At 45.7% G+C, this 26,325-nt stretch overlaps 1 protein-coding gene and 1 pseudogene across 1 annotated transcript in view; one reads left to right on the top strand and one right to left on the bottom strand.

Moving 5' to 3' along the window:
- The first annotated feature begins 5,532 nt into the window (after positions 1-5,532).
- LOC139171091 (zinc finger protein 850-like) lies at positions 5,533-13,472 on the top strand (annotated as a pseudogene).
- A 7,717-nt stretch (positions 13,473-21,189) lies between these two features.
- Positions 21,190-26,325, bottom strand: part of GPSM1 (G protein signaling modulator 1) — an 82,781-nt gene continuing 77,645 nt past the window's right edge. Inside the window, exons 13-14 of the mRNA XM_070758881.1 lie at positions 25,958-26,160; positions 21,190-22,331 (exon numbers count right to left, since the gene is read on the bottom strand). Of these exons, the coding sequence (XP_070614982.1) occupies positions 22,164-22,331; positions 25,958-26,160 (371 nt within the window). The 3' untranslated portion in view covers positions 21,190-22,163. The remainder of the gene's footprint in view (positions 22,332-25,957; positions 26,161-26,325) is intronic.

Here is a 26,325-nt window from a genome sequence, read left to right as displayed (position 1 = left end):
GTTTGTAAGTCTTCTAAGCAGTGTTCCCTCTAATTTTTTTGGGGGGGGGAGGCGGAAAAGTATAGTGTCTGAGCGGCAGTCCCTTCGGGACTGGGCGGCACAGAAATAATAAATAAATAAACAAACAAACAAACAAAAAATAAATAAAAAACCCACCCTGTTTTGCCTCAGAATTTCAAAATAAAATACTGTACTGTGTGTCTATAACAGTGAGCTCATAATAGGGCAACTCTATCAATATCAAAATGCCACTTAAATAGTTGAGCTAGTTTCAAACTAGATTTTGATTTTCTCTCTTCCTTACTCCCATTCTTTTTCTTTCTCTTTTCCTTCCTCTCTTTTTTCTATCTGTTTCTCTCTCTTCCTCTCTCTCTCCTTCCCTCTCACTCTTTCCCTCTCGGCTTCTGGGCAGGTTTGGAAAACTCTGAGTTGATGATGATTTTTAAGTGAGCGATTGCTCACTGCTCAGCTTAGAGGGAACTATCCTTCTAAGACTTATCAGGTTGCTTGCTGCATCTTCTGCCTTTTCATAAAACGTGCTGGCTGGAACAGGTGCTCCCCAACTCCTGATTCTTTTGCCTTTTGAACATCTCAGAAAGATTTGAAACCCTTTAAAGCAGCGGTGCCCAAACTACGGCCCACGGGATGGATACAGCCCGCTGAGGCCATTTATCCGGCCCGCGGCAGCGCACGAGATTTTACCCATATAAATCTAATAAGCTCCCGAATCGGTCTGCTGCTGAGCTTCTGCCGGTGGCGGGGAGGAGGTGGAGAGCCAAGGGGCGGGGAGGAAAGCGGGTCTGCAATTGGCCCCTTTCTTCCCCACCTTTAGGGAGAGAAACTGTTGCGCATGGAGGATCCAAGGGGGTGGCTGGGAAGAGAAGCCAGAAGGAGGTGAGCAAGGCAAGAAAGTGGCGGTGGCAGGGTCAACTGCAAAACACATCAAGGCACCACCGGCCGCTGTTGTCCAGAAGCAGCCCGAAAGCAACGAAAAGGCAGCGGAACCTGAGGAGGATGCGGCCGTAGAGCATGACTCAGGGATCTCCGTGGTGGGCGGCCTCGGAGGCTGCAGCAATGCAGCACCAAGAAGGACCGGCTGTTGATCCCTTGAAGCTGCCGCCGCCTCCGTTCGTGTAAATCGGTGCTTGATAATTTGGGTGTTCGCAGCGGAAGCTTTCCCACCCCCACCCTCCGAGGCGAAGAGAAAGAAAAGGGAAAGAGAGGGAGGGAAAGAGAAGTGGAGAGGAATGAAGGAGGGAAGGAAGAATTGGAGGGAACAAGGAAGAAAGGAAGAAAGAATGAAATGAATGGAGGGACAGAGGAAGGACTGTTGGGGGGGTGTAATTTTTTTTAAAAAAATTCTCTTAACATACAAACAACACAGTGTACCATCTAATTTTTCATGAATACAGTAGTCCCTCACCTATCGCTGGTGTTATGTTCCAGACCTGGCTGCAATAGGTGAAATCCGCGATGGGGAATTTATCGACTGATAGTACTTATTTAAGTATTTATATTGTAATTGTTTGGTAAGTTTTCATTGTTTTAAGTGTTTATAAACCCTTCCCACACAGTATTTATTTTAGATACAGTATTTAAATACAGTATTTACAATTTTAGATATATATATATATATTTTTAAAACCTGCCGATCGAGTTTGGCGGGCTGTTTAAATCTGCCGATCGACTTCCTCAGAAACCCGCGATGAAGTGAAGCCGCAGTAGGTGAAGTGCGGTATAGCGAGGGACTACTGTAAAATGCGGTATTTTGTTAGTAATTAATATCAATCATCAAAAAAGTTGCAAAAGTTTTTTTTTCTAATTTTGTCATCCATTTAATTAAAAATTCCCTCCTTAATGTTCCTTCAAAAAGTACACCAATTATATTTTTAACTTATTAAATATATGCCAAAGTGCTTCCTTCTTTCTTTATACATTTTTCTATAAGCCAAGAAAACCTTGTATAGCCAATTAGATGTTAACAAAAGAAAATTAAAAACAAAACATAAACCTATATGAATTTCAGACTTCTTCCCCCCTCTAAATAGTACGTTCCTATTTTGTTTTTTACTTTAAAATAAGGTATGTGCAGTGTGCATAGGGATTTGTTCATAGTTTTTTTATAGTCCGGCCCTCCAACAGTCCGAGGGACAGTGAACTGGCCCCCTGTATAAAAGGTTTGGGGACCCCTGCTTTAAAGAAACATCAAGGACTCCAGTGTGTTTTCAATCCTCTTTCTAATCAGGAATCTTTGCTGCCACCAGTGTTCCCTCTAATTTTTTTTTGGGGGGGGGGGGGCGGAAAAGTTTACTGTCTGAGCGGCAGTCCCTTCGGGACTGGGCGGCACTCTTTCCCTCTCTCTTTCCCTCTCGGCTTCTGGGCAGGTTTGAAAAACTCTGAGTTGATGATTTTTAAGTGAGCCATTGCTCACTGCTCAGCTTAGAGGGAACTATGGCTGCCACCCAAATTGTGTATACCAAGACCACAGAAAAGGTCCCTGTTCAGAAGGGATACCCCAATAACCCCACAATCCTAGTAATGGGGGACAACTGGGAAACACCTAGTCTCTGCACCCAGTGGGAGATCAAAGCCAGATGTTTAAGGCTAAAAGGGTGGAGGTTTGAGAATAGGGCTATTGTCTCACAAAGCTTTGTTGGCCTTTGAGAGTACCATCTAGCCCAAGGGTAGGCAAAATTGTCTCTTCTATGACTTGTGCACTTCATCTCCCAGAATTCTTGAGCTAGCTTAGGAATTCTTGCTAGCTTAGGAATTCTGGGAGTTGAAGTCCATACGTCATAGAAGAGACAACTTTGCCTACCCCTGATCAAGTGGAAGACAAGGGATTCAGAAAATCCAACTGACAAGTTTCAGATGTCTGGGGATGGATTTACATGGTACCCACTTCTACATAAATTATAGCAAACAAGAAGCTCTATCACACCCGCAATAAAGGCCAAATTAGCCCTAGATTTAATCATGGCACACTTGCTTCAATTAGGATTTGGACCGGGAGTCATTGCTCACAGTCACTCATGCCCTCATCACCTCGAGGCTCGACTACTGTAACGCTCTCTACATGGGGCTACCTTTGAAAAGTGTTCGGAAACTTCAGATCATGCAGAATGCAGCTGCGAGAGCAATTATGGGCTTCTCTAAGTATGCCCATATTACTCCAACACTCCGCAGTCTGCATTGGTTGCCAATCAGTTTCCGGTCACAATTCAAAGTGTTGGTTATGACCTATAAAGCCCTTCATGGCACCGGACCAGAATATCTTCGGGACCGCCTCCTGCCGCACGAATCCCAGCGACCAGTTAGGTCCCACAGAGTCGGCCTTCTTCGGGTCCCGTCGACTAAACAATGTCGTCTGGTGGGACCCAGGGGAAGAGCCTTCTCTGTGGGGGCTCCGACCCTCTGGAACCAGCTCCCCCCTGAGATTAGGATTGCCCCCACCCTCTCTGCCTTTCGTAAACTCCTTAAGACCCACCTCTGCCGTCAGGCATGGGGGAACTAAAACACCTCCCCCTTGCCCATGCTGTTTTGTTGATTGATTGTGTGCCTGTTTTTTATATATATTGGGATTGTTTTATGAAATTACTAATTTTAAATTGTAATTAGATTGGTGGGCATTGGATTTGCTATTGTGTACTGTTTTTTATTATTGTTGTGAGCCGCCCCGAGTTTTCGGAGAGGGGCGGCATATAAATCCAATAAATCTAATCTAATCTAATCTGAGTGGGATGATTATTTAGAGGCCATTTATTACTGTAGCAAAGATATTTCCCTAAATGAAAAGATGGAATCCAGGATACAGAATCAGATTTCATACAGGAGGAAGACCTTGGGGTGAGGCTGTTCCCAAGGGAAGACCCAACAGAAAATGAGGATATATATTGCAGTCATGCTGCAGACTCCATTGTACTCGCTTCCTAATACCCTATGGAAGAAAATAGATCACATGACTTTTGTTATGATTAACGTCTTCACCTCGGCCCTAACTTCCTCTGGGGATATATAAAAAGCACCCTATCCTAAGGAAAATAAAATACATGATTTCAAGTGTGGGATACGTATGTAAGAATAACATTTTTACAAGCGCACCCTTTAATAAGAGCAGAAAATGAACATAAAAGCCAAGAAAGAGCCTCTCAACTCCTCCAAAGGCAGCATTTTCCTGCTAGTCTGGAATAGTAGACAGTCTCCTGAATACCTAGGGAGAGTCTCCATCATCCATGTAATGGTTGTCCCAAAAGGTGCTTTTTCAAGTGTCAATTCAATTTTCTGGTTTTCCTTTGAAGGCACTTTGCTCATCCAAGGAGCTTCTTTGGTACTGAAGAATCATCTTGGCTGAGAAGTGAAACATCTTTAAGGTAGAACGAAGCCCAGTTCCCCATTGAAATAGCACATTTGGGACAAGGTCTGCTGCTTGAGCAGGGGGTTGGACTAGAAGACCTCAAAGGCCCCTTTCAGCTCTGTTAGCTGAGAACTTCCTACATATGCGGAAAAACACCCTGAGAAGCTCAGTGAGCGCCAGCATCAGATCCCCTCAGGTATTTAGTGCAAAAACATTAACGTTATTTCAAACCTTCAAAGTTGCTTTTGGTGAGATGGCTGAGCTATCAGTTTAAATACTTATGAAACTGTCCCTTCAAGATAATCTCCCAGCCGAGGAGAAGCTGCAGTGCAAGAGAGCAGCAGGACCAGGGACCCCTGCAGCCTTTGGGGCGCCCTATTAAATAGGAAAATTCCATCAGATCTTCCTGGGGAGGGAAGGGCGCATTCAGGGGGGGGGGACTGCAAGGGGCTCAACCTCCAGAGGGGCAACGGAAGGAAAAGGTTTGTCTTCCTGGAGGCTTATTTATTATTTTGTCCAATACACAATGAGAGTTTTAGTGGGTATATATTTATATACACCTAGTAAAATACATGATGAAGGTTATAGAGGAGATGCGGGTCAGCAGAGGCCGAGGGGGGGTGTCCACATATTAAGGGGGGGAGGTTCCTGGGGGGATTTCCTCCCCCTCCGTGGCTGCAGATTTGCAAAGGGGTCTTTGGGGGGGGCAGGAAGTGGAGCCCCTTCAGCCCCACCTGCTTGTATACCCCCCCAGACTCCCCGCCTTGCCTAGAGACAGACCCAGGATGGGGAGAAAAAAAGCCGCAGCCCTAGAAGGGCCTCTAAACTTTCTTCTGTTGGGACGCGGGGATGGCGCAAAGTGGAGATCGGACCCCAAAGACCAAAGGGAGCATACCCCACGCCACTCTTCTTCCCCGGGACCATATCGGTACTGCGCAGGCGCTCTCTGGCTCATTGAAAGAAACGGTCGCCGATTGGCCGGAGATTGGCAGGAGGACTGTTTGGGGCGGTCCCTGCAGCGGAAAAAGCGGGTACTTCGGCCTTCCTCCTCGGAAAAGAGCAAAGACACGGCCAGTCTTCACTTCCGGGAAAACAACGGGCAACGAAGGAGTTGCGCAACTCGGCCACAGAAGAACCCGGCTGAGGCAGGTTCCCCACAGGGGATGCTGGAGGGGGGGGAGTTGCAGTTTGGGAGGGTCACTCGGGAAAAGGAAGGCCTGGGAAATAAGAAAGCGGGCAGGAGAAGGAGCCCAAGGCCTAGTCTGGGTGGAGGGAGTGCGGGGAGGCTGGACCCTGGGAGGGAGGCCGGTCCGCCTCCAGTATGCCCGGAAAGCTCGTGAGAAGCGGGGGCTTCGGCCTGGGCTTCCCATGAGGAGTAGGAACGCAGTCGTGACCCGCCTCTCTTTCTCACCTGCAGGAGGACGGAGGAGCCCGGCTGGGGAAGGAAGGAAGCGCCGCCCGAAAGGAGGGGAAGTAAGAGAGCGGACTCCCGCGGAGCAGCCCTGTCCGGTCCCAGCGCGGCTTCCCCGGTAGACGGCGAGGAAAGGCCGGACGGCTCCGGGGCTGCAAGAGGGATGAGACCAGGAGGACCCCGCGGAAGGAGGCTGCCTGGAGGGCGATGCGGGGAGGAGGAAACGGGCGGAGCTCTCGAGACGGCCCTGGAGGGGGGAGAGTCCTTCGGAAGACCCGGGAATCCCCAAAGGATCCAGGAGGAAGGAAAGAAATATCAGTGCCCGGAATGTGAACAATCCTTCAAAAAAAGTGGAAACCTTGAAAGGCATCTAAGGATCCACACAGGAGAGAAGAAATACGAATGCCCAGAATGTGAAAAATCCTTCAGAACAAAATACACTCTTGAAGGCCACCTAATAATCCACACCGGAGAAAAACCTCATAAATGTCTGGAGTGTGGAAAGAGCTTCAGTCAGAGAGGAAAACTTTGCCTGCATCAAAGAATCCACTCAGGAGAAAAACCACATAAATGTTTTGAGTGTGGAAAGAGCTTCAGTCACACAGGATACCTTTACCGGCATTACAAAATCCACTCAGAAGAAAAGCCTCATAAATGCCTTGAGTGTGGAAAGAGCTTCAAACAGAGAGGACACCTTTACCTGCATCAAAAAATCCATTCAGGAGAAAAACCACATAAATGCCTTGAGTGTGGAAAGTGTTTCAGTAGGAGAGGACATCTGTACGGACATCAAATGATTCACACTAGAAAAAAACCCACATAAATGCCTGGAGTGGAGAAAGAGCTTCACTAAAAACTACGTACGTTTTTCACAAAATGAGGGTTTGGGAAGTCTGCAGAGTGCTCCTAGGGGGTCGGGGGGAAAGGGGGGGGAAGTGTGTTTGCAAAGCGCTCAGCATCTTTGTATTAACCCTCGCTTTTTTCCCTTGCCATATAAACTTCAGCATCATTTTATTTACTGTAAAAAAGTTTTCCTCTAATCTTAGTGGTATTGTTGCAAATAAAAAAAAAGAATCATGGCAATATGTTCATCTTTACTCATGATATTCTTCCTATCAGTGATAGTTGAAGATTATTCTGTTTTTCCAGATCTTTTTCTTTTTTGTTTCTTTAGTCTATAATAATTACCTACATTAATTTTCATACATCCATCTATTAGATGAATCCCTAAATATTTCACTTTTTTGTTATTTACATACTTAGTTTCCTTTTTTGCACCACCCTGGCTCTCTCTATATACTGTATCTTGTTTGTTTATCAGAAAGTGAAGGCAAAAAGTCAATTTTGCAGCATTACAATTTTACATTTACAAAAGTTCAACATGATTATAAAATAAAATGGCCATATAAAAACATGGCTGCACTTATAAAAACTTTTCTCACAAATGATGAAGGTAGCTGGTTTAGGGAAACGAAATGTTTGCAAGAAAACAAGCCCAGAGAGCATCAAGGAGCCCCTTCTCTCTTTCCCCAACAACGACCTATGAGGTGGCTGTCCCACACTTGAACACAGGGTCTATTGTTTTTACCCTGGTGCCTTAATTGTTAAACCAAACTGGCTCCCCTTTATAGGCTGCTATAAAGCCGCATCCACAGAAGAGCTGTCAGTCTTAGTCAAAACTGGGAAAGCTGCTTGGATGAGGAGTGAAATGCTTTCAACGCTCCCCCCGCAGTCCAAAATCAGAGTGATGCATCTTTTGTGTGGGTGATCTGGTCTGATTTGCTGATTTGGTTTAGTAGTTTAGTATAGTGTGGTCTGGTAGTGGTTGTTTGGTTGGTGGCTTGTTCTGTAATATAGTGTGGAGTAAATAATTACATTTGATACTCTGAAAAAATAAAAGAGCCTTCTAGAGAAAGAACTCTTGCTGCCCCATCTTTATTTAAAAAACTATATAGCTTTCAATGCAAATTTCACGTTTCCAATGCAAAATTCACAATAACCCTGACAAAGTTTCCAATGCAAATTTCACAATAATCCTGCCAAAGATTTCCCAGAGTCCAGGAGCCCTTCTGAAACCAACTTACCTCTTGGATAGCATCTTCATTCTGATAACTGAAAGTTACTGACAGTTTAGCCTGCATTCATGAGGTCATAAAGCCATCAGAATTACTATGGAGATCACAGGTGCCTATCAAATCTCACCCGCTCTTCCTTTTTGACATACAGGAAACACTTGACTTTTTGGCACCATGTTTGAACATGTTCAAATCAATCAAAACTTGACATATTTTAATGTTTTTTTAAATTCTGCTATATGATATTTTTTTAAACCTTTTTTAAAACAGAAATTCAAGGAAATTGATTATAACCTTCTAGAAATGGCACACCTCTCAGATTTTCAAAGAGGCCAAATTGTTGGTGTTCGAATGGCAGGCGCTAGTGTAACAGAAAGTGCCCGAATGTTTGCTGTTTCAAAAGGTCATGTCTCAAAAGTAATGACTGCTTTTGAAAGAGAAGGGGAAACATCCTCATCCAAGCACAGGTCTGGTTGAAATTCGAAGTTGTCTGAGAGAGACTGTCGGACTCTAAAGGGAATTGTTAGAGCGGATCGCAAGACCGCAGCTCCTAAAATCACTGCAGAGCTCAATAGACACGTGCAGAACCCAGTTTCCACAAAAACTGTTCGAAGGGAGCTTCACAAATCGATTCCACGGAAGAGCTGCAAAGTGTTTCCATTTTTTTGCCCACTCCCTGTACACCAATGCCAGGCAAATGTCTTGAGGAGGCAACTAGACAAATAACTCAAGCTGCCCATTTCTCATCTTTTTGCACAAAAGGTAGATTTTTGGATATAGACTGCCTCTGTCAAGGGAAGCTCTACATATCAATGTAGCTCTGGGCCAACTTCCCATCGCACCCTTTGTGTTGCCAGGCTATTTTGTGTTTTGTTTTATCTGTAGGATAAAGTAACTTGTGAAATGCAAAATGTGGATTTAGCTTGTTTGCTATAACTTAAAATGTGTATTATCAGCAATCTAATTAGAGAGATTAATGTTAACTTCTAACAAAGCTCTGTTACATGGCAGAAAATGTATTTCTTTCCCCTTCTAAAGTCCATTGTTCGCAAAATGAGGTTTGTGATGAAATAATGGTCCTACCACTATGACAGTTATTGAAAGCTGTGTAAGACTATAAGAAATCTGACAAAAAGGATTCTTTTTGAATGTGCCTGCTTTTCTCCTGCCTGTTCTTAAGGTGGAAGACTAAGGGTCGCCCAGTTTTTCTTTCCAGCTAGAAATAAAAGCTGCTTATCAGTAGCCTTGTGTATCATTGGATTTATCAGATTTATGAGCTGCATTGAAAAACCTTTTGAGTTCTATCATCTCAGGTGAGCACCCTCCCATTATTTCTCACCATCAAAGCATGTCCTTTTCCCGTCTTCATGTCCTTTTGCGTTTTCAGCGCAGCTATGTTCCACCGGAAGCACGGCATAGATTATAAGCAAATTGTGCTTTTGTACCCTAAATACATATCAAGCATAACTATATATATGGGGCATAGGTCAAGGCTTAGTAAATGCAGAATTTGGGCTTGCACTAAATACAAATGTATATATCAGGCTAGCTTCCTCAAAAGAGAGGCCATGTAGTTGCTAATGAAAAAGACATTTGTGAATCAAATAGAGCAAGTTTATTTATTTGGATGTTTCCTTTATTAATTTTGCAAATAAGCCAGAGAACATAGGCAACCCAATAAAGGAGAATATTGTATTTGTAGCTGAGGGTTGAACTGAGGGGTCTTTGGAGCTCTCGGAGCCCCACCCCCTTCTAGCAGTGACAACACCTTCCTTGTCTCTTCCCCCAACAACAACCCTGTGAGGAAGGCTGAGCCAGAAGAGCGGCTGTCCCAAACTGCACTTCTTGGCTGAGAAATAAAACATCTTAAAGGTAGAACAAAGCCCAGTTTCCCATTGAAGTAGCATGTTTGGGATAAGGTCTGCTGCTTCAGCAGGGGGTTGGACTAGAAGACCTCAAAGGCCCCTTCCAGCTCTGTTCTATTAGCTGAGAAGGGAACTTTCTACATACGCCTAAAAACACCCTGAAAAGCTCAGTGAGTTCCAGCATGAGATCTCAGATATTAGTGCAAAAACAACATTAACATTATTTCAAACCTTAAAAGTTGCTTTTGGCGGGATGGGTCACCTATCAGTTTAAACACTTATGAAACTGTCCCTTCAAGATGATCTCCCAGCCGATGAAACGCTGCAGTGGAAGAGAGCAGCAAGACCAGGAACCCCTCCAGCCTTGGGGCGCCCTATTAAATAGGAAAAGCCCCCCAGGGCGGTGAAGGCCCTTCATCCCCGGGTCTCTCTTCCTGGGGAGGGCGGGACGGATTGAAGGGGGGGGGCAGAGCGGGGGGGGTGTACTTGAAGGGGCCTAACTTCCAGAGGGGCAACGAAGGGAAAAGGTTCGCCTTCCTGGAGGCTTCAGCCTCGGGGGGGTCCACATATTAAGGGGGGTACTGGGGGGATCCCCCCGTGGCTGCAGATTTGCAAAAGGGTCTTGGGGGGGGGCAGGAAGTGGAAAAGGGGGAGTCAGGAGCTGCAGGGAGGAGCCCCCTCGATGCCGCTGCCTGGAGGCCACGGAGGATCCTGCCCGAAGCCCCCCAGGAGGAAGCGGAGCCTTTTCAGCTCCACCTACCTGGATGCCCCCCAGAACTCCCCCCTGCCCGCCTTGCCTTGGGACAGACCCAGGGTGGGGAGGAGAGAAGCCGCAGTCCCAGAACCTCCTTCTGCCGGGATGTGGGGAGGAGGCAAACGGTGCGGGGGGAGATCGGACCCCAAAGACCAAAGGGAGCCCCTTCCCCTCCCCCAGCCCTCTTCCCCCGGGACCATATCGCCATTGCGCAAGCGCCCTTTGGCTCATTGAAGGAAGGTGGATGACGATTGGTCGCTCTGGGGACGGCGACGATTCGCAGGAGGACCATTTGGGGCGGTCCCCGCAGAGGAAGAGGCGGTGCTTCGGCCTTCTACCCCGGAAAAGAGCAAAGGTAGGGCCAGTTTCCACTTCCGGTAAAACAACGGGCAACGATAGAGCTGCGCGTTTGGCCACCGAAGAGCCCGGATGGTGTAGGTTCGGCGCAGCGGTTGCTGGGAATTGCAGTTTGGGATGGTCTCCCGGAGAACGAAGGCGGGAGGCGGGACAAGGAGGCCGAAGTATAATCTGGGTGGGAGAGGCTGGAATCCCCAAACCCCCAACACTTTACCCTTAGATTATCTATGGATGACCTATCCAGATTCCTAAGAGGTCAGTAAGGGGCGAGTATAAGTACACTAGAGTGCCTTCCGTCCCCTGTATAGGTACAGTATATCTCCTATACCTTTCTTCCATTCCTATATCTCTTTTTCTATTCTTTCATTGATATGTTCTATTCCTATATCTTCTTTTCTATTCCTTCTTATATATATACACACACACACACTAAAACCCTCATTGTGTATTGAATTAAATAAATAAATCCGGAAGGCCCGTCAGAGGCGGAGGCTTCGGCCTGGGCCTCCCCTGAGGGTAAAGGGAGGCAGCTGTGACCCGCCTCTCTTTCTTCCCTGCAGGAGGACAGAGGATCCCAGCCAGGGAACGAAGTGTCGGCCAAGAGGAGGAGAGTGGGACCCGCGGAGCAGCCATGCCCGGTCCCTGTGAGGTTTTCCCGGGAGACTGCGGGGAAAGTCCGGGAGACTCTCAGGCTGCAGGAGGGATGAGCCCAGGAGGACCCCAGGAAAGGAGGCCACCTGGAGGACGAGGCGGGGAGGAGGAAATAGGCGGAGACTCCGAGATGGTCCTGGAGGGTGGAAGACCCAAGAAACCCCAAAGGATCCAGGAGGCAGGACAGAAACATCATTGGCCGGAATGTGAAAAATCCTTCAAAAGAACTGACCATCTTGAAAGCCACCTAAGAATCCACTCAAGCTAAAAACCTTATAAATGCTTTGAGTGTGGAAAGTGCTTCAATTGGAGGAGCCACCTGGCTGTACATCAAAAGATTCATACGGGAGAAAAACCTTACAAATGTCTGGAGTGTGGAAAGAGCTTCAGTTGGACCAGCAACCTTTATAAACATCAAAGGATCCATTGGAGAGAGAAACCAAACAAATGCCTGGAAGGTGAAGGATCCTTTAGAAGCCCCAGGAAGCCTCGAAGGATCCGGGAGGAAGAGAAAAAATATCAATGCCCAGAATGTGAAAAATCCTTCAAAAAAAAGGACCATCTTGAAAGCCACCAAAAAATCCACTCAGGCGAAAAACCTTATAAATGTTTTGAGTGTGGAAAGAGCTTTAGTCACAGTTGCAGCTTTTATGTACACCAAAGGATTCATACAGGAGAAAAACCTTATAAATGCCTGGAGTGTGGAAAGAGCTTCATTCAGGGAGCACGTCTGAATCAACATCTAAGAATCCACACAGGAGAAAAACCTTATAAATGCCAGGAGTGTGGTAAGAGCTTTAGTGATAACAGCAACCTTTATATACACCAAAGGATTCATACAGGAGAAAAACCTTATAAATGTATGGAGTGTGGAAAGAGCTTCATTCAGGGAGCACGTCTTAATCAACATCTAAGAATCCACACAGGAGAAAAACCTTATAAATGCCAGGAGTGTGGTAAGAGCTTTAGTGATAACAGCAACCTTTATGTACACCAAAGGATTCATACGGGAGAAAAACCTTATAAATGCCTGGAGTGTGGAAAGAGCTTCATTCGGAGAACAAGTCTGAATCAACATCTAAGAATCCACACAGGAGAAAAACCTTATAAGTGTGTGGAGTGTGGAAAGAGCTTTAGTCGGAGGAGCAATCTTGATGAACATCAAAAGATTCATGTGGGAGAAAAAACTTATAAATGTGTGGAGTGTGGAAAGAGCTTCAGCCGCAGGAGCAACCTTCATAGACATCAAAGGATCCCCTGGGGAGAGAAACAGAATAAATGCCTGGAGGGTAGAGAGTCCTTCAGGAGGTCCCAAAGGATCCGTGAGGTAGGAAAGAAGTATCAATGCCCAAAATGTAAAAAATCCTTTAAAAGAAATTACCATCTTAAAATTCACCTAAGAATCCACTCGGGAGAAAAACCTTATAAATGTTTTGAGTGTGGAAAGAGCTTTACTCAGAGGACCAACCTTGATGTACATCAAAGGATTCACTCGGGAGAAAAACCTTATAAATGCGTTGAGTGTGGAAAGAGCTTCAGTCAGAGGAGCAACCTTAATGTACATCAAAGGATTCATATGGGAGGCGAACCTTATAAATGTGTGGAGTGTGGAAAGAGCTTCAGTGTATTGGGAAAACTTTATAAACATCAAACACTTCACACAGGAGAAAAACCGTATAAATGTGAAGAGTGTGGAAAGAGCTTCAGTCATAGGAGCAACCTTGATGTACATCAAAAGATTCATACAGGAGAAAAACCTTATAAATGTCTGGAGTGTGGAAAGAGCTTCAGTTGGACGAGCAACCTTTATAAACATCAAAGGATCCACTGGAGAGAGAGAGTAAATGAATGGAACAATTAACCAGTGGAACAGCTTGCCTCCAGAAGTTGTGAATACTCCAACACCGGAGGTTTTTAAGATGTTGGATAACCATTTGTCTGAAGTAGTGTAGGGTTTCCTGCCTAAGTAGGGGCTTGGACTAGAACAGTGGTTCCCAAACTTGGCAACTTTAAGACTTGTGGACTTCAACTCCCAGAATTCTCCAGCCAGTTATGCTATGCTATGCTGACTGGATAATTCTGGGAGTTGAAGTCCACAAGTCTTAAAGTCGCCAAGTTTGGAAATCACTGGGCTAGAAAACCTCCAAGGTCTCTTCCAACTCTGTTGTTGTTGTTGTTCTCCAAGGCCAAGAAATATTTGTGAGATACTAGTCATATCCTCAGCATATCAAAGGAGAAGAGAATTGGGACCCATGGATTGAGGCAAGTACAGTGATACCTTGTCTTACAAACTTAATTGGTTCCGGGACGAGGTTCTTAAGGTGAAAAGTTTGTAAGACAAAACAGTATTTCCCATAGGAATCAATGGAAAAGCGATTAATGCGTGCAAGCCCAAAATTCACCCCTTTTGTCAGCTGAAGCGCCCGTTTTTGCGCTGCTGGGATTTCCCTGAGGCTCCCCTCCATGGGAAACCCCACCTCCGGACTCCTGTGTTTTTGTGATGCTGCAGGGGAATCCCAGCAGGGGAATCCCAGCATCGCAAAAATGAGTGCTTCGCTGGCAACGGAAGTCTGGAGGTGGGGTTTCCCAGCGAAGGGAGCATCAGTGAAATCGCAGCATCACAAAAACACCGAAGTCCTCAAAACCCCACCTCCGGACCTCTGTGTTTTTGCGATGCTGCGATTTCACTGAGGCTCCCCTTGCTACCCCACCTCCGGACTTCCGTTGCCAGCAAAGCGCCCATTTTTGCACTGCTGGGATTCCCCTGCAGCATCACAAAAACACGGAAGTCCGGAGGTGGGGTTTCCCATTGAGGGGAGCTTTAGGAGAATCCCAGCAGTGCAAAAACGGATGCTTCGCTGGCAACAGAATTCCAGAGGCGGGGCATCCCAGCATCGGTGGTGGGTTTGTAAGGTGAAAATAGTTTGTAAGAAGAGGCAAAAAAATCTTAAACCCCGGGTTTGTATCTCGAAAAGTTTGTATGATGAGGCGTTTGTAAGATGAGGTATCACTGTATATGTAAGAGATGATCATTTGCCTGTCAAGGAGTGGAGGTGCTCCTTAAAGAAGGTGGAGGTCAAAATATAGCCCTGCAAGACTATTCGAGGATCAGCACATTTCATACAATTGCTGAAGGAGAAAACTATTTCTACTGTATTTTCCAAATTCCTCATAATGATTTTTCTCAAAATGGAATCAAATGTGTATTTAAAATCAACACAAGCTACAGGCAGTAATTTTGTCCATGCCATATTTTTTAATTTGGAAGGTTAGTCATAAATCAATCTCTACACCCAATACATTGTACAAGAATAAATTGTGGATGCCATTCAGTTAGGTTAGTTTCAACTAGTTTAACAGTAAACTGAGATTATTTGATAAAAAAGATATCCTTAGTTTTTACTGCAAAAGGTGGACTTGATCATTTGTCCTTCCTTGAAACTTGTGAAATAGTATTTGTGGCAGGCCAAAGTCTCCAACTAAAACAACTGGAACGCTGTCAATTTGAGGGGTTCAAACTGGGCCAGGTTTTCATTGTGGTAGTTGACTGGAGCAGTAATCTTTGAGAGGGAAGTTTCTGGTTCCATATTCTCCTTCAGGAAGGGGTTCAGCTGGAACCATGATTGCCCCAGAGAGGAGGAAATAATAGGATAGCTTGGACAACCAGGAAGTAATGAAGGCTGGACTTCAGACAACAGACAAATCCCCCGAAATCCAGCTCTTCTCAATACCACCAAACTTAGAAAATTTGAATGTGGGTATCTACAGCAGGGGTCCCAAACCTTTGGGACCTCAGGGACCATTAATTTTATAATTTTAAACCCCGCGGACCAATAATATGGCACTTCTCTCCAGCCTTTGCCCAAAGCCCCACACCAGGAAGGTGAAGCAGACCCCAAGTCGGAATTTCTTTCCCCCACCCCAACTCACAGAAAAAGACTCCAAAGGGGGAAGACTCTGCAGCAACACAAATGTTCATTTCACATATCTCTCCTAGGAACCATAGTTTGAGGACCCCAGATTTAGTGCAATGAAAAAAATGCAAATATGTTTTCTCCAGACCATCAGTTGGTGACCGCTGGTCTAGAGCATCTTGGCCAGACTACATGAGCAGCTGGTTCTTGTTGTGATTCAGTCTGAGGCTCCTCAGGGAACGGCTGGAACTCTGCCAGCTCCATGCTCAGAGGGGGAGGACGAGGAACAGGAGGAGGAGGAGAACCAGGCAGACGGGGAACAGGAATATCAGGACGAGGAGGAGGGGGAACAGTCTGAGACCCCCGGGGGGGAGCTCTCCCCAGCAAGCAGCCTGGAGTCATTAGATGAGAACGCACAAGCCATCATAGATATGGGGCAGAGAAGGGCAGCACAACGAAGGGGACAATTAGCCAGGTATTTCCATCCCTAATAGGCAACAGCTGGTTTTGGGTGTGGTTCTCCTCAGAAAGGTTGAAAAGGCAGGCCCGCCCTTCCTGTATTGTGGAGAGTTATCTTTTGGGAGTCCTGTGACCTTGCTTCGATTCTTGGCGTCTGTGATTCTGGCTTGTGGCCTCGAAGGCTGAAAACTTGGGGGAGGCGTGGGTTTTATTATCTACAGTGGTGTGTGTGCCAGCAAGAAGCTTGTTGTATTGTCTGGCCGTCGTGACTCTTCTGTGAAGCTTCACAGCATTCCAGTTTGTAAGAACAGTTTTTGTTATCTGTGTTTGTTTTCAAAGATATTAAATGACTTTGCTTTTTACTAGCGTGTCTGGCTACTCTTTTTAGTTGGTGTTAACGTCTGGGGGAACCCAGACAGAAGAGTTCTGAGGCTCTAATTTGGGCAGAAACCATCAAATCCTCCCCTGGTGACCGATGGATCCAACAGGTTACACTAACTAACTAAGAAATATCCCGAGGGGGAGAGGAGGAAGGGGCTTGCTGCATCGTCCTATCAAAAATCTTATTATGTCCTAGAATTAAAGGGCAGCCAAGGCTTTAGAAAGGACCGTTTCTATAACGGCTTTAGGGGTAGTGATTTCTGACAATCTCAAAATAGGTGAGCAGTGTGGTCAGGCAGTAGGGAAAGCGAGTAGAATGCTTGGCTGCATAGCTAGAGATATAACAAGCAGGAAGAGGGAGATTGTGATCCCGCTGTATAGAGCGCTGGTGAGACCACATTTGGAATAATACTGTGTCCAGTTCTGGAGACTTCACCTACAAAAAGCTATTGACAAAATTGAATGGGTCCAAAGACGGGCTACAAGAATGGTGGAAGGTCTTAAGCATAAAACATATCAGGAAAGACTTAATGAACTCAATCTGTATAGTCTGGAGGGATTTTTAATTCCTGACACACCTCTTTTATTAGGCCTGTTTCGCAAAATTTTAATTCTCCTGTGTTTCATCCCACCATGTTTCAGTAATGGCAGCAATGTCATCTTTGCTCTCATGTACTGGAATTTCAGGTTGACTCTGTTTATGCTTCATACTTTGGATGTTGATGGAAAGAGGCATCTGTGATGGCCTGTCCGCATCTTGTGCAGCCGGTCAGTGATCCTGAGGATCAGGAGATGGTTGTGGCATGGTACCATAGGCCTGTGCACCTGGCACATGAGTCCGATAGCAAGGACCTTGGAGAGTATGTGGTGTCAGAGGTTGAAAGCCAACCAGGGTCTTCTGCATCTCCCGAGGTGCACATGAGTGACTCAGGAGAAGAGGTGCCTCTTCTTGATGCTAAGGTGCACAGAGCTGCTAGTAGGCAGGAATGGTTAAGCAAGAGAAGTTCTCTGTGTGAATAGATTTGTCGAACAATTGGATGCCCCCTTAGACTATTTAAGGCTTAGTCACATCATGATTCAGTGTGGAAGTCAATTTTTATTTTGTTCCAGCTGTTTGCTTGGACTTCTCTCTTGGTCATTATTGTTTCAATGATGATTAACAAACTGGCAATTTGGACTAATTATATCTGCTTCCTGCCAATTCAGTAGTAAGTCTGTGAAGGAGATCTGTGTGATCAAAGAAATGACCTGTTTGTTTTGGTTTATGCTGGACTCTGGCCCGTTGTTGAGACTCTAATTAGCATCTGGCACCGAACAGACTTATTTGTCAGATTTCCTGAAGTTTTAAAAAACCCAGCCTCACCACTCAATGCTTAAATGTTGTAGAATCCGTATGTGTGTTCCTAATTCCTGGGGGGGGTGGGGGTGTCGTCACTGGGATAGAACAGCATCTTGTACTTTTATATTGTGCCTGTAATTTCTTCCAAAATCTGCATTAGTCCTGGGCGATTGAGAAAATAATTTCTAAAGAACTTTGCTCACAAAAAGTTCATTCAACAACTTTATTTTCTCTCTACTCCAAGATCTCTGTCTTTTGAATTAATTTGACAGCTCTTTGACTTTTCAGAGGGAAGGGGAAGAATTAAAACTCTTTGCTTCCTTTCCTCATCTGCCCTTTCGACAAATCACAAGAGAAGACACTTCAGAAACAATACATTAGTTCATACATTCAAGTATACCAGCCAAGATGAACCCTGCAACAGCATTTTCCCGCTTTGGTCTGGAGAAAGGGACAGGACTGGCCTTCTCCACCAGCTGTCCTTCCTCTCTGCAGCAGAGGAGTGGAGCTTTGGCCTTGTGGCACGGACACACTTATTGTGGCACAAAGCAAAGGGTGGGGATGTTTTCCCCAGCAGTTGGCATGGCCATGGCCTCTGCGGAAAAAGGCTATGCCCAGAAGGGGGATCTGGTACCCCTTGAAGCCTCTCAGAGTCAGGGCACATTCTTTACCACTGGACGCTTTGTAGTATATGATCAAAGATACTTTTGCTGATACTGATTTGGGAGATTCTCACCCAGGAAGGTAATCAATCCCCCACCTTGGTCCTTCTTTTAATCTAGCTGGACATTTGATGGACAGGATGGAGAAAGGGAAGCAGAGCCAGCCGTTCACTATAATTCCCAGGGTTTCTGAGCTGCCGCCGTTGGAATCCCATGACTACAAGTGATGGGGTTCTCCTCCCTCCTTCTCCACCAAGAGCCCGGACTCTTTTGCTCAAGAAGCAGGTTGCATGAAGGCCCCTTTTCCTCCCTATGGTGGGAAGCTCTGCATAGATTGGTTGGGGGAATAAGCACCCGTAAAGTACAGCCTGCTGCATTCACTGAATGTAAAGCACATGGCCTGACCTGGTTCCCATTGGGACCTTTGGGTCCCATACATTGGCCAAAAGCTTTATTGATCTGGTTCAGGTCTAGGACTGTGGGGTTATCGGGGCCTCCCTTCTCTGGACCTTTTCTGTGGTCATGGTATACAGTGGTCCCTCGATTTTCGCGGGTTCGAACTTCGCAAAACGGCTATACCACGGTTTTTCAAAAATATTAATTAAAAAATACTTTGTAGTTTTCCCCCCTATACCATGGTTTTTCCCGCCCGATGGTGTCATAAGTCATTGCCAAACTTTCGTCCGCCTTTAATAAATATTTTTAAAATAAACTTTAATAAATAAACATGGTGAGTAATAATCTAAATGGTTGCTAAGGGAATGAGAAATTCCAGTTTAGGGGTTTAAAGTGTTAATGGAAAGCTTGTGATAATGTTCATAGCCAAAAATAGTGTATTTACTTCCGCATCTCTACTTTGCGGAAATTTGACTTTCGCGGGCAGTCTCGGAATGCATCCCCCGCGAAAATCGAGGGAACACTGTACACAATTATGGGTGGCAGCAAAGATTCCTGATTGGAAAGAGGATTGAAAACACACTGGAGACTTTGGCGTTTATTGAGAGGGTTTTGAATGTTTTTGAGATGTTCAAAAGGCAAAAGAATCAGGAGTTGGGAAGCATCTATTCCAACAAGCATCTTTTATGAAAAGGCAGGTAGCAATAGCATAGCAATAGCACTTATATAATAGACATATACTACTCCACAGTGCTTTTACAGCCCTCTCTAAGCAGTTTACAGAGTCAGCCTCTTGCCCCCAACAATCTGGGTCCTCATTTTACTCACCTCGGAAGGATGGAAGGCTGAGTCAACCTTGAGCCTACTGAGATTTGAACTGGTGAACTACAGCCAGCAGTAAGAAGAAGAAGAAGCTTACAGTACTGCACTCTAACCACTGCTCCACCAAGATGCTTTTAGGATGCAATCAAAATCCTGATTTTGTTGGGGGGTGGGTGGGCACCATAGAATATCTCTTCAAAAGACAGGAATTTGGAAACTTCCGCACAAGTAGGGAAACCAGGCAAAAATATCCAAGTCAATTGCCCAGGGGAATGGCAACAAACTTGTCTAATTCCACAGCTGTTGATTAAATTGAGGAATAAGCGCCAAACCAACACCCCACGATAAGCCAACCCCCCCCCCAAACCCCTCATCTTTACCTTCAAGAAAACCAGATTAAAAGAGGGCCAGAGGCTGGCTAAAATCTTTATTGCTTTGCCTGAAAATCCTTCAATGGGTTACCATAAATATCATTATTGTGATGGCCGCAATAGCTATAGAGGTAGCCCGCATTTAACTATTCATTATGGCAGTCCTTAACCTGTTCCTGAGGTTATGCCCATTGCCCCCGTGGCCATGTAATGAAAATTCAACGCTCCGCACCCTGCTTGACCTTTTGATCGCCCATAAGGACCCTGTGGCTTTTCCACCTGCAGCCTCCTAACTTAATCTCTGGCCCATGAACTGAGCATGCAGAACTTCAAAAACTTCTTCAGGCTCATGGGAATGGAGACTGCTTGGAGAGCGATGCAAGGAAGCCTCAGTAAGAAGGCCTTGCCACACACAGATACCTCTACTTAAGAACTTAATTCATTCCATGACCAGGTTCTTAAGTAGAAAAGTTTGTAAGTAGAAGCAATTTTCCCCATAGGAATCAATGTAAAAGCAAATAATGCGTGCAAACCCATTAGGAAAGAAATAAAAGCTCGGAATTTGGGTGGGAGGAGGAGGAAGGAGAGGAGGAGGACAGTCGCTGCCGAAGGAAGAAGGTGAGATGAGGGGAATCAAAAAAATCCAAAACTTTAAGGCTTAAAAAAAAAAAGAGGGACTTTGAGGCAGCGAGGAGGAGCATGCACCTCCCATATGCCCGGCGCGAGGCTGCCTTCCATACACTGTGCCAGAGAGAGAAACCCAGGCGGACGAGAGGGGGAGCATCACCGAAAGGCTCCTCTGGCCTGAGATGGGTGGACATGGAGTCATTGCTCGCGGTCGCTCATGCCCTCATCACCTCGAGATTCGATTATTGCAACGCGCTCTACATGGGGCTACCTTTGAAAAGTGTTCGGAAACTTCAGACCGTGCAGAATGCGGCAGCGAGAGCCATCGTGGGACTTCCTAGATTCACCCATGTTTCTACAACACTCCGTGGCCTGCATTGGCTGCCGATCAGTTTCCGGTCACAATTCAAAGTGTTGCTTATGACCTTTAAAGCCCTACATGGCAATGGACCAGAGTACCTCCGGAACCACCTGCTACCGCAGGAATCCCAGCAACCGATAAGGTCCCACAGAATTGGCCTTCTCCGGGTCCCGTGGACTAAACAATGTCGTTTGGCGGGCCCCAGGAAAAGAGCCTTCTCTGTGGCGGCCCCGGCCCTCTGGAATCAACTCCCCCCAGAGATTAGAACAGCCCCCACCCTCGTCTTTCGCAAATTACTCAAGACTCATTTATACCGCCAGGCATGGGGGAGTTGAGATAGCTCTTCCCCCTAGGCCATTACAAGTTATGCATGGTATGTCTGTGTGTATGTTTGGTTTTATAATAGGGGTTTTTGGTTGTTTTTTATTATTGGATTGTACATGTTGTGTTTATTATTGTTGTTAGCCGCCCCGAGTCTGCGAAGGGGCGGCATACAAATCCAATAAATTATTATTATTATTATTCTGCATATTGGACAGCCTAATAACCTGCACTGGCTCTCCCCTACCCCAAAAAACCCCCTCCCCAGTTCTGCTTAATAACCTGTCCAAGCACTGCAACGGGATTGCAGTCCCTGAACAAAACGGCCACCGGACATGATTCTGAACCCAATTGTGGCCGTTAAGTCAAAGGTGATCTGTAATTATGTGTTCCACCCAATTTCCACTGGCTAAAAGAAACCGTACAGCTTGACCGTGGATGTTTGGTCCCCTCTGCCTCCTCTCTAGCATCTTAGCATCAAATTGCGCCTGAGATAAAAGGGCACCAAAAAGCATATTTTGAAAGCAAGGCTTGCACACACACACACACACACAGAGTCACTAACGGTCATCAATTCATATTCCCAAGTCGGCTGACGGTTTGGCACAGGATACGGGCCTAAGGAGGCAGAGACATAGAACAACCTGACTTGGGGGAGTGTCAACCCCTCCATCAGCCCCTTGGGCCGTGGCCCTGATCCAGATCTCTTGATACAGACCTGCCCCTTCCTCAGTTCTTCAGCCTGGTTTTCATAGCCGAAGTTCAAGCAGGGAAGATGCCTCACCCTTGCTGATCTCGCCCAGTTGGCCTGCAAGCCTCTTGGTCAGCAGGAAAGGGCCCACCCATTCTGCCTGCCATTCTCGCCAGTGCCATGTTTTCCAGGGGGAGAAAGTGCAGAAGGGAGGTGTTGCCTCTTCCCCCAGGAATGAGCTGAGTGCCACGGTTCAGATCTTCAGCTGGGGACAGCCTCCAGAAGTCCCTCCCTTCGCGGGGACGCTTGCTCCGGCTTAACTGAAGCTGGGCCTTTGCTGCCGATCTGGTGCTCAATCCTCGGCTTGATCTTCTTCGCCAGAAGTCAGGTCCACCCTCTGCTCATCCATGCGCTTGGCTTGGACCCGCTGGATGAGGCTGAAGAAATCCTCATCGGGCACCGTGGGGCCGCGGGGGGTGGAATGGGGCGGGGCGCAGCGCTGGTCATCCAGGCGGGAGGACTGCAGAAAACAGGGGTGGGTAAAAATGGATGATTTAAAAAAAATAATAATAATAATCTGCAATATTTACATTTCTAGTAAACTCATTCAATGAATCCAAGCCGGGGTGGCGCAGCAGGTAGAGTGCTGTTCTGCAGGCCACTGAAGCTGACTGCAGATCTGAAGGTCAGCGGTTCAAATCTCATCACTGGCTCAAGGTTGACTCAGCCTTCCATCCTTCCGAGGTGGGTCAAATGAGGATCCGGATTGTGGGGGCAATAGGCTGGCTCTGTTAAAAAATGCTATTGCTAACATGTTGTAAGCCGCCCTGAGTGTAAGGAGAAGGGTGGCATAAAAATTGAATAAAATAAATAAATAGCTGAGATAATATGCACTGCATTGATGCATTTACACAATTTCATAGTAACTGTTGTGGTTGGCTCTGGCCCAGCTCCTTCCCCCAGGAATGTGGAGGTGTATGTGGGGGAAACATCCACATGCCACAGGTCTGTTTTGCTCCTGATAGAATCTCCTGACGAAGGCTCCTCTGATGAAGGAAGCATGAGTAGCAGGGAAGGGGGGAGTTTGGCAGACAGCCCAGGAGGAGATCAATCATCCTTATCATCCCTGGATTCTGAACAAGAACTTATGACAGATCCACGCATGCGTAGAGTGATGCATAGGAGAGAACAACTGAAGGATTATTACAGGAGATAAGTGAGGCCACCTGTGGTTGGGTGGGGCTGCTGTAATTAGTGCTACAGATAAAAAGAACAGCGCGCTGGTTTAGCCTTGTGGAAGTTTATCTGATTCATAGTTCGTCAAGATCATGGTTTTGCTGTTTCTCTGTTCAAGACTGTGTGTGGACTTTCTGGACTTTGGAATTTGGACTCAATTTCCCAGTTACTGGGTGAGAAATTGGATTGCATTAACCTGTGCCTTGTGTGTACCAGAAAATCCCTTTGATATTTAAAAAGGGAGTTTTTTCTGCTTTTCTGTTGATAAAGACTTTTGGTTTTCCTTCTATCGTGTGGTGTGTGTCTTCCTGGACTAATTACCCTGTAATTACGGGCAGTTGGGACACGCCGGCAGAACAGTAACCATGAGATATAAACCAGGAATATTTATTTAACCCGTTGATTTTCATGACACAATTCTGAAATCTATGTACATTACAAATCTATGTACATTACAAATTGTATGATTGTTTAGAGAGAAATGCATCTATACCACCAGGCTCTGTGTGAAAATGAAACTGTCAGGGTACGTAGATTTAATAGCTGTAATGTCAGATCTGCCTCTGTTCAAAATCCAGGAAAGAAAGACCTGACCCCCCTCATCCCAAATATCTAAACTTCCACCTCCCCCCATTTCTATGGCAGCCAAAGCAAGCAAGCAGTGTGGAGGCTGACTTACAAAGTGATGAGAGGTTGTAAGCAAGGGCAACCGGAAACTGACAAGGTAGCAGAATTGATCAGTGAACATGGAGTGATTCTCAAGCCTCTTTGGACAGTGGGTCAAGCCAACATATTGTTAATGATCCACATGTGTTTTCTGGTTTGAAACCAGCAAGGAAAATGTGGGTTAGTCAGGCTGATGGACAGAAAGCTGCTGTAAAGGGGGAAGGTAATATGTATATCCCAGAAATGGATGCTACATTGTACAACATGTTATATGTACCTGCTTTAGAGCATAATTTATAAAGTACAGTGGTACCTCTACTTAATGTTGTGGTTAGCTCTGGCCCAACTCCTGCCCCAAGGACTGTGGATGTGGGGGAGACATCCACATGCTGCAGGCCTGTTTTGCCCCCCGGTGGAATCTGATGATGAAGGCTCCTCTGACCAAGAAGACATGAGTGACAGGGAGGAGGAGAGTGTGGCAGACAGCTCAGAAGGAGATCAATTATCTAGCTCCTCCTTGGATTCAGAACAAGAGTTAATGATACAGCCACGCATGCAGAGAGCAATGCATAGGCAACAACAACTGAGAGATTATTATCAAAGAAAATGAGGCCACCTGTGGTTAGGTGGGGCTGTGGTAATTAGTGGGGCTGCTATAAATAGCAACCTGTGGGTTTGGCCATTGTGGAGGATTATCTGATCGTTGTGTTTCATGACTGCTTTACTGACTTTGACCTTTTGTGTGCTGATTTTTCCCTGCTTTGAAACTAAACCAGGGCAAAGTGTGTTTCACTTTGTGATAGAAGAAGGACTGTGAATTGCCTCACAGCTGCAATCTAAGTATCACAGAACTGATAAGGGACTTGTACAAATTACCAGTTTGTTTGGAGACGAGTGCTCTTTGCTATACTAAAAGAGGGCTTGGTTTAAGTGAACTTTCATTATAAAGAACATTGTTTTGAATTTTCAAACGTGTGTGTGTCTGAAATTTGTACCTGTGAATTTTTGGGAGGATTCTACCAGAGAGCCCGACAGAACACTTAAGAACTTAATTCATTTTGTGACCAGGTTCTTAAGTAGAAAAGTTTGTAAGTAAAAGCAATTTTCCCCGTAGGAATCAATGCAAAAGCAAATAATGCATGGAAACCCATTAGGAAAGAAATAACAGCTCGAAATTTGGGTGGGAGGAGGAGAAGGAAGAAGAGGAGGAGCCTCTTCTTAATGCAGGAACATGCAGAGCTGCCAAAAGGCAAGAATGGTTACTCGGGAGGAGGTCTCCTTGGGAGTAGGCTTGGGGCTTAATTGGCCACTCCTCAAGCCTACTTAAAAAATGACAGAGCCAGAAAAAACACTGCAGGAAGCAACTCGTTTAATACTTTGTTCGTTGATATGCCTCTTGTTTGGAAAGCCTCTGCTCAGCTTATCTGTATTGGCTTCTGTTTTGTGGACTGATTTCAGGCATCTTGCCAAACTTCGTAAGCTTCCTACGATATCCAGGACTAATTACCTTACTTTGCTTTATTACTTTGTGGACTTATGCCACCTGTTAATGCTGTATAATTAACATAGAAACATAGAAGATTGATGGCAGAAAAAACCTCATGGTCCATCTAGTCTGCCCTTATACTATTCCCTGTATTTTATCTTAGGATGGATCTATGTTTATCCCAGGCATGTTTAAATTCAGTGGATTTACCAACCACGTCTGCTGGAAGTTTGTTCCAAGGATCTACGACTCGTTCAGTAAAATAATATTTTCTCACGTTGCTTCTGATCCTTCCCCCAACTAACCTCAGATCGTGCCCCCTTGTTCTTGTGTTCACTTTTTATTTATTTATTAATTAATCTATCTATCTATCTATCTATCTATCTATCTATCTATCATCTATCTATCTATCTATCTATCTATCTATCTATCTATCTATCTATCTATCGGATTTGTATGCCGCCCCTCTCCGCAGACTCGGGGCGGCTAACAATAGTAATAAAAACAATGTTTTCTATTAAAAACAACATTAACAGCTGTTTTTTGCCAAGAAAAGACTGATTTAAGATTTATTTGTGTGTGAACACTAGTAAGCCAGTTTGTTAGTAGTGATTAATTAATTAAATATAAGTTTGAACAATCTCAGTGAAGAGAAGGACCAGTGGAGAAATGGTCCGTAGCTAGGGCAAAACAATTCATGCTAATCAGGAGATGTTCGTGCCAATGGTAGGAAGGGAAAGGAGAGGCAACAAACCCACCTGGCATTTCATCAGCATGTTGAAGAATTCATCACCGGGTTCCTGAGCCTCGCCGTCCATGCGAAGGTGACCAAGGTTGCTGGGTGTGATGCGGAGGCCGGGCAGGTTCCCCACGCTGGCACGCTGGTCGTCGAGCCGCCGACTCTGGGAGCTGGCAATGAGGTCAAAGAGCTCCTCGGTCTGCAGGGAGGCCATGGACTGAGCTGGGAGAGAAACCAGTCAAGAGGTGAGCCTGGGCAAGCCCTCCAGCACAGCAGTAGGTGGCGTTGGTGAGCACACATCCATGGTGGGTGCATGGATCAGGGTGATGGTGATGTGTTCAAGACATGGAGCAACTCTGATAATTTTGCCTGCAGCTGCCAACTCTT

The sequence above is a fragment of the Erythrolamprus reginae genome, chromosome 8 (genome assembly GCF_031021105.1).
Source record: "Erythrolamprus reginae isolate rEryReg1 chromosome 8, rEryReg1.hap1, whole genome shotgun sequence".
Classification (NCBI taxonomy): Eukaryota; Metazoa; Chordata; class Lepidosauria; order Squamata; family Dipsadidae; genus Erythrolamprus; species Erythrolamprus reginae.
Note: the sequence above shows the minus strand (reverse complement) of the source record. Positions and strands in the feature narration are given on the sequence as shown.